General features: G+C 21.6%; 1 protein-coding gene across 4 annotated transcripts in view; it reads right to left on the reverse strand.

Moving 5' to 3' along the window:
• Nucleotides 1–16848, reverse strand: part of LOC117174141 (rac GTPase-activating protein 1-like) — a 45977-nt gene that overhangs the window by 11495 nt on the left and 17634 nt on the right. For all 4 annotated transcript variants that reach the window (XM_033362950.1, XM_033362951.1, XM_033362949.1 and 1 more), the window contains 3 exons: nucleotides 12984–13153; nucleotides 6756–6882; nucleotides 2317–2549 (listed from right to left, as the gene is read on the reverse strand). In XM_033362950.1, the coding sequence (XP_033218841.1) occupies nucleotides 2317–2549; nucleotides 6756–6882; nucleotides 12984–13153 (530 nt within the window). The remainder of the gene's footprint in view (nucleotides 1–2316; nucleotides 2550–6755; nucleotides 6883–12983; nucleotides 13154–16848) is intronic.

The following is a 16848-nucleotide window of genomic DNA, read 5'->3' on the forward strand; positions in this document are numbered from 1 at the left end:
GGAATTTTTCTGAGGTCAGATTCGGATTCAGCGCAGCAAAAACCTTCGGGTATAGTAGGTCTGGTCTCTGGTTCTGAGAATTGTTGGCCTGTGTTATTTTAACCATATTTTTTGCAATTGAATTTTTCCTGACCGTCGCTTCTTATCAATTTTCGAAAAATGTTTCCAATTTTGAAAGTAAATTTTTCCATGGATAAAATCGTTAGAACAATTTATTTTTTGAGAAAGAATTTTTTTAAACAAATAAATGCATTTTAAGATTATTCAATTATTTAAAAAATTTTAAATAGGCGAGTTATAGAGAATATTTTCCCGGAAAAAGAAGTCACCATTTCTCAAAATGCAATGATTTTTCAAAAATTGGTAAGAATAAATTCAATTACAAAAAATATGGTTAAAATTAATGTTTTTTAGTTTGAATGACATCAGTTATAATATTTTGATTCTTAAAATTATAGAAAATATTTCAGTTTTCTTTTCCAACATCCAAATATTATATTAAAACAGTGGAATTTTCAACCAAAAATTATGACTTTAACAAAATTGTTGAATTTTTAATCAAACCGTTGCATTTTCATCCAAGAAAGGTAAAATTTCTGCTAAAGCAGATGAATTTTTAAATAAAAAAGAGAAATTTAAAAAAAAGAGTTGAATTTTTAATCGAAAAGTTACATTTTTATTTAAGAAAGATAAAATTTCTCCTAAGAAAGATGAATTAAAAAAAAAACCTTAAACAAAGGAAATAAATTTTCATCCAAAGAAGATTCCAGTGCATTTTTCAACACCAAAATAAGAATTGTAAACAATTTGCATCCAAAATGGATGCCTTTTTAAGAAAATTATTAAATTTTCATCTAAATAATAATATAAGAACTAAAAGGATAATCTGCAGAAGAAATTTGTTGCGAATTTTCAATATTCTAATCTGAAAATACTTAATTTTTAAAGTTTTTAACTTGTCCTATTTTTTATATTTTATTCTCAAATTATTCAGATTCGAAATTTTCAATTCAAAGTAAGATTGTACTCTTAATTACAAACAATACAATTTCAATTCCTTTGAATTTTAAATTATTGAATTTTCAAAACTGTATTTGGAAAATATTTCCTTTTTCATATTTTGGACTTGTCCTATTTTCGAAATTTTTTTATTATCTTAAATGATTGAAATTCGAGATTCTTATATTTAAAATAAAATTGTTTTAGTCTATAAGCTTTAATCAAATATGTCAAGCAAACAGTCGCATTTTTAACCTAAATGATAAATTTTCAAAACAAAAGATTAATTTGTTACCAAAAAGACGAATTTTCAAAAAATTACTTTAATTTTTAACGGAACAATTTTAATTTTTAACGAAACAGTTGAATTCTCTACCAAATAGTTGCATTTTTATCCCAAACAGATCAATTTTGTACTAAAACAGATGAATTTTTAATTAAAAAAAAAAAAAACAATTTTTTTATAAGTTAAACTTTCATCCAGAAAATATTTCAGTTTATTTTTCAACACCAAAATATAAATTTTTAACCATAAAGTAAATGTATATTACTATAAATTTATATATTTATTTATATTTATTTAACTGAGAAAAGATTTTAATTTTGAAATAAATAAAGTTTAATTGAACTAAAAAGGACGAATTTTGAAGAAAGTAGTTCAATCCTCGACTACACTTTTAACTAAAAAGATCAGCTTTCTACAAAACAGTTGAACTTGCTATCAAGAAGTTGAATTTCCAACCAAAAAGATAAATTTTCTACCAAAAAAGGAGAATTATTAACAAAATACATACAGTTTTGACCAAAAAGACGAATTTTAAGCAAATTATATTAATTTTTAAACTAAAAAATATAAATTTTTAACGAAACAGTAGAATTCTCTACCAAATAGTTGCATTTTTATCCCAAACAGATCAATTTTGTACTAAAACAGATGAATTTTCAATTAAAAAAAAAAAAAAAATTTTTTTTACAAGTTAAACTTTCATCCAGAAAATATTTCAGTTTATTTTTCAACACCAAAATATAAATTTTTAACCATAAAGTAAATTTTCTACGAAATAGTTAAGTTTTCAAGAAAATAGTATAATAACTTAATTTTTAACCAAACAGTTGCATTTTTATCAAAAAAAGATTATAAAAAAAAACTTAAAAAAAAAGGGTTGAATTTTCAACCGAAAAGTTAGCGAGAAAATGCAATTTTCTAGTAATTAAAATAAATTGTTTTCTTTTTATTTAAAATACAAATATTTTTTCCTTTTTTTCGAAATAAATCAGCGTCTTTATGTAACCAGAAAAAAAAAACAGATAACAAACCTGAGAAAATCTTTGAGAGTCGAGCAAATCGTGGCTATATCGACTTCGGAAAGTGATGGGGCACCTTTGCCTTTAAGGAATTTTTCTTTCAGCAATTTTACATCATTCGCTCCACCATTAACCCTGTATAAACCTTGCTCGTTCATTCCACGCAATTCTACCTCGTTTATACAGTGAACAACTAGTGAGGGAACCATTGGTGGAACCATAGGAGTATAATCTGCGATTGTACCCTATAATAATAATTAATTAATTAAAAGAACCTCGACAAAAAGAGAAAATGGGGTAATTTTTCCACAAAATAGGGGGAAAATAGGGGAAAGATTAAATATTAATTTTTACATGTGGAAGAGGAGAAATAATCTTTTTATTCGAAATTTTTAAACGATTTATTCCCATCAGAGGATTTATTTTAAAAAATGGATACGAGAAAAGAAAACATAAGATTTTTATTGGCAATTTTATATCTTTCAATAATTAAATATTATTCTTTAATGATTTCTGCCCATTAGAGAATTTATTATAAAAAAAAAAAATAGATATACTTATGCGAGGAATGAATTCACAGACATGAAAACTTTCAAGAGAAATTTGTTAAATAAACATTTTTTATACATTTAAAGTCGTGCTCAGAATCAAGAATATTGTATCTTTTAAAAATACCATCATTTCGGCCCTGCTATAATTAATACTTTAAATTTGAAACTACATTTTTCGATGCTCTTGAACTCAAGTTACAGAATTTATTTTAAAAAATTGGATATAAGAAAAGAAAACAGAATCTTTTTATGTAGAATTTTATGTTTTTTAATTATTTTAATGTTTTTAAATGATTTCTGCTAATTAGAAAATTTATTTTTTAAAAATGGATATACTCTTTTTGGAAATAAATTAAGAGAGACATACAAACTTCCGGTAAGAAAAATTGGTTAAATAAACAATTATTCGAGAAACAATTTTCGAGAAAAAAAAGGGAAATAGGATAATTTTGTAAGAAAAGAAAGAAAAAATAGTAAAAAGATTAAACATTAATTTTTACATGTAGAAAAAAGAAATGATTTTTAAAAATTGGATATACTTTAAAAATGAAACAGAATCTCTTTATAAGGAATTTTATGTTTTTTAATGATTTCTGCCCGTAAAAGAATTTAAAAAAATAAATATACTTAAGTTGGAAATTAATTCATAGACATAAAAAATTTTGATAAGAAAAGTTGGTTAAATTTATAATTCTTAGATGTTTATAATCGTGCTCATATTGAAGAATATATATATATATTTTTTTTAATAACATTATTAATAATAAAAACATAATGCTTATGAGTAATATTATATATTTTTTTTCCAAAAAATGGCATTGGGGCCCTGCTGCATTTCGGAGCCTAAAGTATTTTAAAATTCAAAAATATTTAATTTGTTTTTATTCAGATGAGGTCGTACTTTTGTCTTTTTGGGCAGAAAATTCGTTCGTTTGGATTAAAATCAACTTTTTTTTAGAAATGTTATCTTCCTTCGTTGACAAAAATATTTTTGTTGAAAATTCAATTTCTAATAAAAAAAATTCGCCTTTTTAGTTTGGAAATTTTACTATTTTATTTAAAATGCAATATGGATTTAGTTGAACTTTAATTTTTATTGTTTGAAAATTCGACCACCTGGTCAAAAATTAATCTTTGTAGGTTAAAAATTCAATTATTTAAAAAAAAATTAACTGTTTTGTAGAAAATTTAATATTTTTCTTAAAAATTCAACTATTTTTTTTTTAAATATTCGTCTTTTAGGATGGAAAATTCCTGTTTTTTTAAAGATTATCTTTTTGGTAGAAATATCAACTTTTTGGGTTTGGTTGAAATATCAAATATTACATTTGTCCGTGAGAAATAATCTTTTTGGCTTAAAACTTAATTATTTTCACAAAAATGAGTTTTTCTTTCTTTTTGGTTAAGAAGTAATTTTTTACACTAAAATTTTACTATTACGTTTAAAATTGAAAATTGATCTTTTTTATTTGAAATTTCGACGTTTTCGATCGATAATTACTCTACTTGGTTGAAATTTTAGTTTTGGGGTTGAAAATTTAACTACACTTTGTTAAAAATTAAACATTTTTGTTGAAAAATCCTTTTGGAAAAAAAATTCATGTTTTTTGATTGACATGGCATCTTTCTTAAAATCAATTGATTGAAAATTCGAATGTTTGGGTAAAAATGTACGCCTGTACGTTGAAAATTAAATTATTTGGTAGAAAATTCAGCTATTTTGTTAAAAATTCTAATATATTTTGAAAATTTAACTATTTTGCTAAAAAGTTATCTTTTTTGGCCGAAAATTCAAGTTTTTCGACAGAAAATTCGTCCTTTTGAGTTGAAAATTCATCTTATTTGATTAAAAAATCATCTTTTTGGTAGAAAAATTCATCTTTGATTATTGAAAATGAAAATTCAGTTTAAAAAGAAAAAATTAAATTTTTTAAGTGCAGTCTGTTTTTCTGGTATAGTTCTGAATTTCAAAAACATACCATTATTTTTTGCTGAAAGAACGTTTCATAGTATGTCCATGTTTTCAAAAGTTTAATATTTTTTATGGCAAAACCTAAATAAAATCATATTTTAAAATTAAAAAATCTCCTATTTTTGAAAAAATCGTTTTTTTTTTATGAATTCAAACGTTCTTGATTAAAATTTTATCGGTTGAAGTTTCTTCTCTTCGGTCGAAAATTTATTTTTCATTTGCTTTTTTTAAATTTTTAAATTAAAAACTGATCTTTTTTATTTGAAAATTTACATTATTCGTGGAAAATTAGTCATTTTTGGTTTAATTCGACGGCTTATAATTAAAAATATGTTTTGATTGAAATATTACATTTTACGTTGTTTGCTGAAGATTTATCTCTTTTGTTTAGGATAAAATATTTTCATGAAAATTCATGTGATTTATCGAAAATTCATTTTATTTTGCTTGAACATTAATATCTTTGTTTGAAAAATCATTTTTAAGTTAAATTTTTTTTTCTAATTCGTTTTTCTTTTCTTGAAAATTGATTTTTTTAGTTGAAAATTCAACTATATGTTTGAAAATTGACTATTTTTTAAAGAAATTTACTCTTCTTGTTTGTGAATTCATTTTATTTGGTTAAAAGTTCATGTCTTTGTTTAAAAATGTAACTACTTTGTTAAAATTTTGTTTGTTAAAAATTAATTTTTTATTTGTAAATTCGACTTTTTGGTAGAAAATTAATCGTCTTGTTTAAAAATTCGTATTTTTTGGTTGTAAACTTATTATTTTTGGAAAATTCAAGTATTTTTTTCGAATCTTCTTTTTTTTTGGTTCAAATTTTTTTTTAACTTAAAATTTAACTATTTCATCTTGGGCTCGAATTTGTTTTTTAATTACAAATTCATTTCTTTCGATAATAATTTAATTATTTTAATGAAAAATTGTTTATTTGTTTTTTTTTTTTATAGAAAAGTAACTTTTGAACTTAAAAATCGATTATTTTCATTTAAGATTTAGCTTTTTTGTTTCAATTCCACTGTCTTTTTTTTGTTTGTTAAAAAGTAATATTTTGGTTAAAGATTAATCTCTTTTTGGTCGAAAATGTTTTCTTTTTTAGTTAAAAATGCACTTTTTTTGCGAATTGTATATATTCTTTGAAATCCAATTTTTTACCTGCAAAATTCACCATTCCATTTATGGTTGAAAATTAATTTTTTAGTTGAAAATTTAACAACTTTGTTGAAAATTATTTTTATTTTTACATTTTTTTAGTTAGAACTTTAAATATTTAGTTGGACATTTACGTATTTTGTTGAAAATTTGCTTTTCCAGTAGAAACTTAATCTTCTTGTTTGAAAACTCATCTTTTTTGGTTGCGAACATATTATTTTTGGTTGAAAATATAAGTATTTTTTCCGACCTCCTTTTTTTTTGGTACCAAATTATTTTTCTAAATGAAAATTGAACTTTTTCATTTTGGATTAGAATTTGTTTTTTAATTTCTAATTCATTTCTTTCGATGAAAATTTAACTATTTTATTAAAAATTTGTTTGCTTGTTTTGTTTTTTTTTTGTAGAAAAGTAACTTTTGAATTTAAAAATCGATTTTTTTCACTCAAGATTTAACTTTTTTGTTTAAATTCAATTGTCTTTTTTGTTTGTTAAAAAGTAATCTTTTTGGTAGAAAATATTAAGAACACCATAAACTTTGATTAATAATTTGTATAAGATAAGCTATAATATAAAAAGGTAATATATTTATTTAGTTATTTAGTTATATTTATATAGAAAGATATTTAAAGAGAAAGGGAGAATTTTTTTTAGAATAGGAAAAAGGGGAATTTAACGAAAATTGGTTGGCAGAGGAAGGAGGGAAAAAATGTCATCCCTTTAATGAGTACAGCAGATTTAAATAATTAAAAAAAAGCATTATTATCACGTACTGATGCACCCCGAAGTGTGGGCGTATTTCCAGCTGGAACACAAGGAAGTGGCACCAAATCCTTGCATTCTGTGTGTGTAGTGGCGCGACAATCTCTGCATTTTAAAGCCACTTTTCCAAAACGGATCCTAAGAAAATTTGATTCAGATCAAATAAAATACAGATGATATGATTTAAAATAATCAAAACTGAGCTGCAAAGAATTTTAATCAATTTTAAGCTAGAAATATTTTAAATTGTACGATTAAATTTTTGTTAGAAACTGAATACTTCCTAAATTAAAAGTTAAATTATTTTCATATCTAATAGTTTAAAAGTCATTAAAAAGCTTGAAAATTTTCTTTCAAAATCTTGAAACATCTTCATTTTGTTTTATATTTATTCAAATTTTCAATTCTTTTTAATTTTTTTAAAAAATAAAAATCTTTTATAATGATTCGAATTATTCCTAAATTTTCTTAATGCTGTAAAATGGAAAATATTTTTGACAATTTTGGAAATCTTTTTAAATATTCTCTTAAAACTGTATTTTCAAAATAAAAAGTCATTTTCAATTTTCCTAGGAATCTTCAGAAAACGTTTTTTATTCTTTTGAAGCCTTTCACAATTCTTAAAAAGATGCTAAATTTTTTGTTCGAAATCTACAAAAATCTATATTTTTCTAGGAATTAAAGATGTTTAATATTTATTATACATCCAAATTCAACAATTTTACTTGTAAATTAATTTTTTCCAAACAGAACAATTCAAATTGTAAAGTTAAATGTTTAGTTTTTTGTTATGTTTTGGATATTTGATTTATAATTATCGACTTTAAATGAACAATCAAATATGTCTAAATAATCAGCAATTGTTAATTTCCTTAATTAAAAAATTTTAAATTTTAAGGCTAAAACAATATTCAAAATTGGATAAAAGCCTTTACTTATAAATATATTATATATTAAATATATAACGTTAAAATCTGGAAATTCTTAAATTTTGAACTGATTCCAAATTGTCGTATAAAATCAATTATTATTCACTTTGTAATCCTCCATTTATAGTTCAATTTCAAAAATCATTATAATTTATATTCAGTTTTGATCAACAAAAAAGGCTTTTTATCCAAAATTGTAGATTTAATACGCCACTAATTTTTTAAGTATTTGAACCTGTATTTAAAATTGTTTTGAATGAAAAATGTACGCTTGAAAATTAAAATCCAAAATGGAAAATCTGTAAGTAAAAGATTTTCGAATTACGCACTGTAAATTGAATGATATCATAATTGAAAAAGATAAAAATTAAACTGTTTATTTGAAAAACTGTTGAAATCAAACTTGGAGAATTTTTTTCTACAAATTTGTAAAATTCCCGGTATAAAAATAAATTCTGTCATTTTGTAATCTCTGAAAAAACTATAAACTTTTCATAACAAAGTTGATTTTTCCGTTCTGGTAAGTATACTTCTTCCTTTTTAATTTCCATTTCCCAACTTAAAATTTTAATTCTTTTGGAAATTTCCCTTAAGCAAATCAAAATTATCATTCTTTTCAAAAATGCACTGTCCTAAATTATAATTATAATTCTTTTAAAAAGTTCCCAGTTACAAAGACAAAATATAATTATTTTGATATTTCTGTTATTGTTTTATTCAAAAGTCTATGATCTAAACATTTAATAAAAGCGTGTTTTTTTTAGTTTAAAATTTAAAATATTTTAGATAGTTACAATTTTTGAAAAAAGACAATAATTCGAATAAAATAAAAAGGAATTATGCTTGCAGAATTTCTGAATAAAAGCGTTTTAATTTTAATTTTAATGATTTCAAATTTCACTTAAAATTCAGAGGAATGGTAATTGTATTATTTCTGATTAAAAAGGTTCAAAATATTTTTAATAAAATAATAAAAATGATCAATTTAAAATCGAAACGATTAAAATTTTTAAATTTGAAAACTAAATAAAACATTTCAAAGCAAAAGCTTCTGAAATTGTAGAAATCTACATTTTTATTGAATTAAAAAAATTTCCTCTTCCAAATCCGAATTATAATTCTTTTAGAAAATTCCTTGTTCCAGATCTAATTAGATTTCTTTTTTTTTTTGAAAATTTATTTCAAGTCAGATTTATATTACATTAAAGTTCTTCCTTAAATTCAGTTATAAATCAGAATTATAATTATTTTGGTATTTCTGTTATTATTTCATTCGAAAGTCTATGATCTAAACAGTTGATAAAACGCTTTTTTTTTTACTTTTAGTACTATGAGTAGAAAGCGGATTAGATTAGAAATAATTTTGAATTGAAAAGGTTAAAATTCAAAATATATTATATAGGTAAAATTTTGAAAAAAGTACAATATTTCGTATGAAGTGAAAAGGAATTGAACTTGTATCATTTTCGAATAAAAGCGTTTAAAATTGGTTAATTTTCAATTGAGAAATTTTTAAATAGAATCTTTCAAAATTGAATCGTTTAAACGTGACAACTTTAGAATTTTAACCAATTTAAATTCGAAAAGATTACAACATTTGGCAATTTGAAAACTAAATTAAAAAAATGGAACACTCAATCTACAAAATTTTCCAATGGAGGTAATAAAAAGTGAACTTTAAATGAATGCACTCTAAATAGAACTGTTAAATTTTTAACTTTTAACATGGAAATTTAAGTTTCAAATTAAAAATTTTTGCATTCAAATGCTCAATAATTTACGCGTATAAAATTGACGCTACTAACATTTTTTAATATAAAAAAATATAAATCTACGTTAACATTTTCAGTTCTCTACATTAAAAAACTAATCAATGAACTTTAAAATTTTCAAAATTATATAATTTTAAAGAATTTTAAGCTAGAAACATCAAATATTGAAAAATTGAAAAAATAACTGAACACTTCTTAAATTAGAAATTCAATTTTTTTTTAAATAGTTTAAATATCCTTGGAAAGCTTCAAAATTTTATTCCAAAATCTTGAGAAATCTGGAAGAAATTTTGAACTTTTTCAAATTCAAGAATTTTGAAAAATTATTTTAAGAGAATATTTAAAAACTTTGTCAAAGATTTAAACAAAATTTTCAAAAAAGATTCTAGAAGATTTTAAGAAAATTTTCAAAAATTTGCATGATATTTTTTAAACTTTTTAAAACTCCTAATTATATCTTAAAATTACTGAAATTTTTTCTACAAATGTTCATTTGTAAATTATGCATCAAAATTGAACAATTTTACTTAAAAATTAACCATTTTTGAAATACAACAATTAAAACTGTAACGTTCAAAGTTTAAAGGCTCTTCGAAATTTTAACGATTCCATATTTTCTATATCAAACGATTCAGTTTATTATTCTTTACTTTTAAATATTTGGTTTCAATTTACTTCTCTTAAATAAAAATCCAAAAATTGTTACATATACAATAATTCATCTTTTTTAATAAAAAATTTAACGTTAAAATCTTAAAATTCTTAAATTTTTAAATGGTTTAAAATCGTTTTGTCAAATTGTTTTTGTTCACTTTTTATTACTTAAAGTACAGATAAATTAAAAAAAGGTATTTATTTATTAAAGAAAAATACTTTTATCCAAAATTTACAACAGCAAAGGCTTTTATTTCTTATTTGTTTGAAGTCTTTAAGAAACCATTTAAAAATTCTTTAAATTAAAAATTTAAGCTTAGAAATAAAAATTTTCTACAAATTTGTAAAATTTCCGGTAAAAAAAATTCACTGTCATTTCCCGGTCTCAAAAAATTCCCAGTCATTTTCCGGTACGACGGCCATCCTGATTAAATTTAAAAAATGAGGATTTTACATAAGAATTTATTAGAAAATTTTTTCTCAAATGAAGAAATAAATTCACCTTTATTTTCACCGTTCTAAATGGAAAAATGTTCAATTCTAAACCTTTAAAATTAAAGTATTCTTTTTAAAAACCGTTCAAAATAAGAAGTAATTTTAAATGGCAAATATTAAAATTTCAATTATATTTTTGGAAAAAAACCGCTTTAATTTACTCACAAAATTTAAACTTAGGATAGGAAAAAATGGAAATTTTAGAGTTTACGATGTCAATTCAGAATTCTAAAATCGAAACCATAAAAAATTAAAGACATTATTCAATTGTTCAATAGATTTTCTTTTTATTAACTGAGTCTGAAATGCCGAACTTTTTGGAACATTTTTCAAATAAAAAAAAAACTTCAATATTCAATGCCTGGTTGTAAACTCTTCTCATTTTTAAGGCTTAAATTTGAGAAATTCTTGTTTTGATTTTTCATTGTTTTGAATTTATTCTGGAGACGTTCAATTGAAAAATTTTTAATTACAGATTCTTTAAACTGAAAAATGTGCAACAATTTCGAAAAGTATAATTGAGAATTTGAAAATAGTTAATTTCTAAACGATTAAATTTACTACAAGTAATAGAAATCTTTAAGAATTATAATTCTTTTGGAAAATGTACATACTGTTCCAAATCAGAAATATAATTTTATTAGAAAATTCATTAAATCTGGATTATAGTTGTTTTTTTTTCTCGAAATTTCCATGTTCCAAATCAGAATCATACTTTTGTTATTAAAAACTCCTCATTCAAAGTCAAAATTGTAATTCTTTTTTGGGGAAAAATCTGTACCAAAATAAAAATTATAGTTGTTCCCTAAATTTTCCTCTTCCAAGTCAGAATTATAATTCTTTTGGAAAATTTCTTAATCCAGATCTAGATTATATTTTTTCGGAATATTTATTGTTTCATTAGACGCTTATCAACTAAATATTTGATAAAAGAGTTTTTTTTTTACTTTAGTACTATGAACAAATCGAAAAATATTCAATGCTAAACCTTTAAAATTGAATTATTAAAAAAAAGTTTAAAATATAAAGTAATTTTAAATTTCTATTAAAATTTTTATTAAAATGAAATATAAAAAAATTTAACTTGTAAAATTTCTGAATAAAAGCGTTTAAAATTGAATAATTTAACATTTTTAACAGAAGATGACAATTTCGAACTGTAAAATTCGAATCCGATTAGAATTTTCGAAAATAGATCATTTGCAATAACGAGGAATGAAAATTGTATTATTTCTAATTAACAACATTCAAAATTGAATCGTTTAGCAGGAACAAATTTTGAATTTTAATCAAATTAAATTCGAAAAGATTAAAATTGTGCAATTTGAAAACAAAATTTTTATTAGATTAAAAAAATTATGATTTAATATAAAAATTCATTAGCAAAATTTTTCTATGAAGAAAAAATAAATTCACTTTATTCTCACCGTTCAAAACCGAAAAATATTCAAATCTAAACCTTTAAAATTTAATTATTAAAAAAAAAGTTAAAAATAATAAGTAATTTTAAATTTCTATTATCTATTTAAATTTTTATTAAAATGAAATGAAAAAGGATGAACTTGTAAAATTTTTGAACAAAAGCGTTAAAAATCGGATAAAATTGAATTGAATACAATTTTTAGAGAATTTAGAGAACAATTATAATTTTAATTTGGTACAGATTTTTCCCCAAAAAAGAATTACAATTTTGACTTTGAATGAGGAGTTTTTAATAACAAAAGTATGATTCTGATTTGGAACATGGAAATTTCGAGAAAAAACAACAACTATAATCCAGATTTAATGAATTTTCTAATAAAATTATAATTTAAAAATTTTAATCGTTTCGATTTTTAATTTATTTTCTAAAAGATTAGAATTGTGCAATTTGAAAACAAAATTTTTATTAGATTAAAAAAATTATGATTTAATATAAAAATTCATTAGCAAAATTTTTCTATGAAGAAAAAATAAGTTCACTTTATTTGTACCGTGGAAAATCGAAAAATATTCAAATCTAAGCCTTTAAAATTTAATTATTAAAAACAAAGTTCGAAATAAGAAGTAATTTCAAATTTCCATTATCTATTTAAATTTTTATTAAAATGAAATGAAAAAGGATGAACTTGTAAAATTTTTGAAAAAAAAAGCGTTAAAAATCGGATAAAATTGAATTGAATAATTTTTAATAAAATCTTTCAAAATTTTAAAAACTTCGAAATAATTCCTTTTTTTAATAATAATTTAATTATAATAATAAAATTTCTTTAGGAAAATTCCTTGTCCCAGACCTGAATGAAATGAAAATCCCGGTCACTAAATCAAATTTCCGTTGATTTTCCAGATGAAAAAAATTCCCGATCAGGTATACACCATAAATATAATAATGTTTGTAAATAAAAATTACCTTTTGCCACACGGCATACAAGCTTCTGGTTTTATGACCGTTTTTGCAGTGAAATTATGACCTCTTCCTGTTCTTGTTTTCAGCGTATATCCGCCGATATTTGGACTGGGCTTGAATATAGCTTCAGATTCAGATTCCGAACTTAAAATATCTACATTTGGTGCTGTCGGCTATCGAAAAGTAATTTTTTTATCTATCATACTTTTAAACATTTGTAAAGAATAGGCCTCGGACACACTTCAGATATCTAAAATAGTGTGAATAGTGCCAAAATGGTGTTATAAAAATTTTCAAGTATTAAAAACGAACTTCAATGATTATTTAAAATATTGTTCTCATTTTTTCACACTTAAATTCTAATGCTAATTCTAATTTCTTGTTAAATTATCATTTTTCTTGGTAAAGTTTTATATTTTTTGGTCAAAATTGGGATATTTTGTCTAAAATTCAGTTGTTTTTTTTTCATTTTCAAAAATTCTTGGGTGAAAATTTGAAACTTTCTTTCTTGACTAAGAAATTTTTTTAAATTAAAAATTCAACTATTTTGTTGAATATTCATCTATTTAGTTTAAAAATAAAACTTTTTCTATCGAAATTTCACCTTTCTTGGTTATAAATTCTAATATTTGTTACAAAATTATTCTGTCTTGATTGAAAATTTAATTTCAAGTTGAAAATTCATATTTTTGGGTTGAAAATTCAACAATTTCGTAGAAAATCGGTTTTTTGTTTGTTTGTTAAAATAGAGTATTTGGCTTAAAATTCATTTTTGTAAGTTAAATACAAATTTCTCTTCATTGAAAATTTTTTCTTCAATATAAACTAGCACATTTTTTTGTTGAAAATTCATCTTTCTGGATTGAAAATTCAACAATTTGATGTAAAATTCAACTATTGGTTTCAAAAATAAACTATTGTTTTTTTTTAAATTAAAAGTTAATTCTACTCCATTTTTGATTTAAAAATTATATTTTTTGGTTTAAAAATTCAACTATTGAATTAAAAAATATTTGGAATGTAAAGAGATAAACTATAAATTGATCAAATACAATTTGGATCAAATACGATTTAAAAAAATTTTTTTTTTGTAGAAAAATTATATGTTTTGTTGAAAATTCGTCTTCGTTAAATATAACGGTTTTTTATTTTTTATTGAATTTTTTTTTCTGGAAATATAAAATAGTAAATTTTTCTTAAAACTTCATTTTTTCGGTTGAAGATTCATAATTTTATTAACATTTTTTTTTCTTGAGAATAGCTTTTTAAACTAAAAATTCAACTATTTAATACAAAATTAAATTATTTAGTAGAAAACTAGTATTTTTTTGTAAAAAAAAATTTCCTCAATGAAAATTTATCTATTTCTTTTTTGGTTAGAAATTTATATCTTTTGTTTAAAAATTCAAATGAGTTAAAAAATATTAGAAACGAGAAAAAATAACTAAAAATTATTCAAATAAAACTTGGACCAGCCTCACATTCATTTTTCAAAGTATGTAATTGAAAATTTGTGTACATTTTTAAAAATTCGTCTTCTTTAGTAGAAAATCCATTTTTTTGTTGTTAAAAATTAAGTCTTCTGTTTAAAATTTATTTTTCTTGGTTAAGTTCAATTGTTTCTTTTATTTTGTATCAAAATGTTTTTTTATTAAAATATAAACTATTACATTTGTTGAACTACTTTTTTAAAACTTCGATTTTTTGGTTGAAAATTCATCGTTTCGGTTGAAAATTCATTTTTTTTGCTGCTGAAAAGTAATTTCCAGAATCGAAAATGTAACTATTTTGTTGAAAATTCAATAGATTGGTATTAAATTTTTGTTGTTAAAAATTTATATCCTCGGTTTGAAAATTTAACTGTATTATAGAAAATTCGTTTTCTTGACTTAAAGATTCCAAAATTTGGCATATCTTTTTTAGTTTAAAAATAAAATTATTTAGTTCAAAATTTAGTTAAAAATCAAGTGGTAGAAATTCAATTTTTTGTTTAAAAATTAAGTATTTTGTTGAAGATTCGTTTTTGTTGATTAAGTCCAACTGTTTCTTTTATTTTTTATCAAAGCTTTTTTTTATTGAAATATAAACTATTACATTTTTCGTTAAAAATTCATATTTTTAGGTGGAAAATTCCACTTCTCGGTTGAAAGTTGATTTTTTTTGTTGAAAATTCATTTTTTTTTGCTGCTAAAAAGTAATTTCCATAATTGAAAATTTAACTGTATAATAGAAAATTCGTCTTCTTGACTTGAAGATTCAATAATTTTGTATAATATTCAATTATTTAATACAAAATTTAATTGCCTTCTAGAAAATTCGTTTTTTTTTGTTGTGAAAATTAATTCTTTTCCCTAAAAATTTATCATCTCCGGTTTTAGTTTAAAACAAAATTATTTAGTTCAAAAATAAAAATATTTAGTTAAAAATTAATTTGTTTGTCGTTAAAAAGTAATTTTCATAATTGAAAAATAAAATATTTTGTTGAAAATTCAATTGAACGATTGGCAATTAAATTGGTTGTTCAAAATTTAACTGTCTTCTAGAAATTTTATTTACTGAAAATTAATTCTCCTGAAAGGAAATTTAGCTGCTATATTTTTGGTAAAAAGTTGATCTTTTTTGGTTTAAAACTACAACTATATATTGAAAAGCGTTAAAAACAAAAATAATTTGCTGTTATGAAATGCTAAAAATAAGGGTTTCATCATTAAATATTAGTTTTAAAATATTTTTAAAAATAATATATTCAAATTATTTATGTTTTTTTTTTTAAATTCGTCTTTTTTATAGAAAATTAATCTTCTTGGTTGAAAATTCAACTATTTGATTAAAAATGTATATATTATGTTGAAAAATCGTCCTTTATGGTCAAAAATCAATCTTCTCGATAAAAAATTCTTTTTTTTTTTTAATTTAACTATATATTTGAATATAAACCTGTTTTATTTAAAAATATATTATTTATTATATTTTTCTTTAAAAAAATCACCTTTTTAGGTTGAAAATTCAACTCCTCGGTTGAAAGTTTTTTTTGTAGAAAATTCTTTTTTTTTTTGCTGCTAAAAGTAATTTCCATAATTGAAAATTTAACTGTATAATAGAAAATTCATCTTCTCGACTTGAAGATTCAACAATTTGGTATAATTTTCGATTATTTAGTAAAAAATATAACTGTCTTCTAGAAAATTCGTTTTTTTGTTGTCAGAATTAATTCTCATCAAAAATTTATCAACTCCGTTTTTACTTAAGATTATATCTTTTTTAGTTTAAAAATTAAAATATTTAGTTAAAAAATGTTAGAAACGAACAAATATAAACTACAAATTATTCAAATAAAATTTTGACCAACATTACATTCATTGTTCGAAGTATGTAATTGAAAATTTATGTAATTTATTAAAAATTCATCTTCTTTTGTATAAAATCAATTTTTTGATTAAAAATTAAGTATTTTGTTGAAACATCGTCTTTGCTGGTAAAAAAACAGCTGTTTTTTTTAAATTCAAATATATATTATTTATTTTATAAACTATTACACTTTTGGTTGCAAATTAATCTTTTTAGATTGAATGTGGAATTTTCTTAAAATTTTATTTTTTGTTTAAAGATACATCATTTTAGTAAAAAATTAATTTTTTTATTGTTAAAAAGTAATTTTCATAATTGAAAAATGAAATATTTTGTTTAATATTCAACTGAATAATTAGAAATTAAATTTTTGGTTGAAAATTTAACTATCTTCTAGAAAATTTATTTATTGAAAATTAATTTTCCTGAAAGGAATTTTAACTGCTCCATTTTTGGTTCAAAGTTGATATTTTTTGGTTTAAAACGTCAACTATATATTCAACAAATGTGAAAAACAAAA

The sequence above is a fragment of the Belonocnema kinseyi genome, chromosome 6 (genome assembly GCF_010883055.1).
Source record: "Belonocnema kinseyi isolate 2016_QV_RU_SX_M_011 chromosome 6, B_treatae_v1, whole genome shotgun sequence".
In the NCBI taxonomy this organism is placed as follows: Eukaryota; Metazoa; Arthropoda; class Insecta; order Hymenoptera; family Cynipidae; genus Belonocnema; species Belonocnema kinseyi.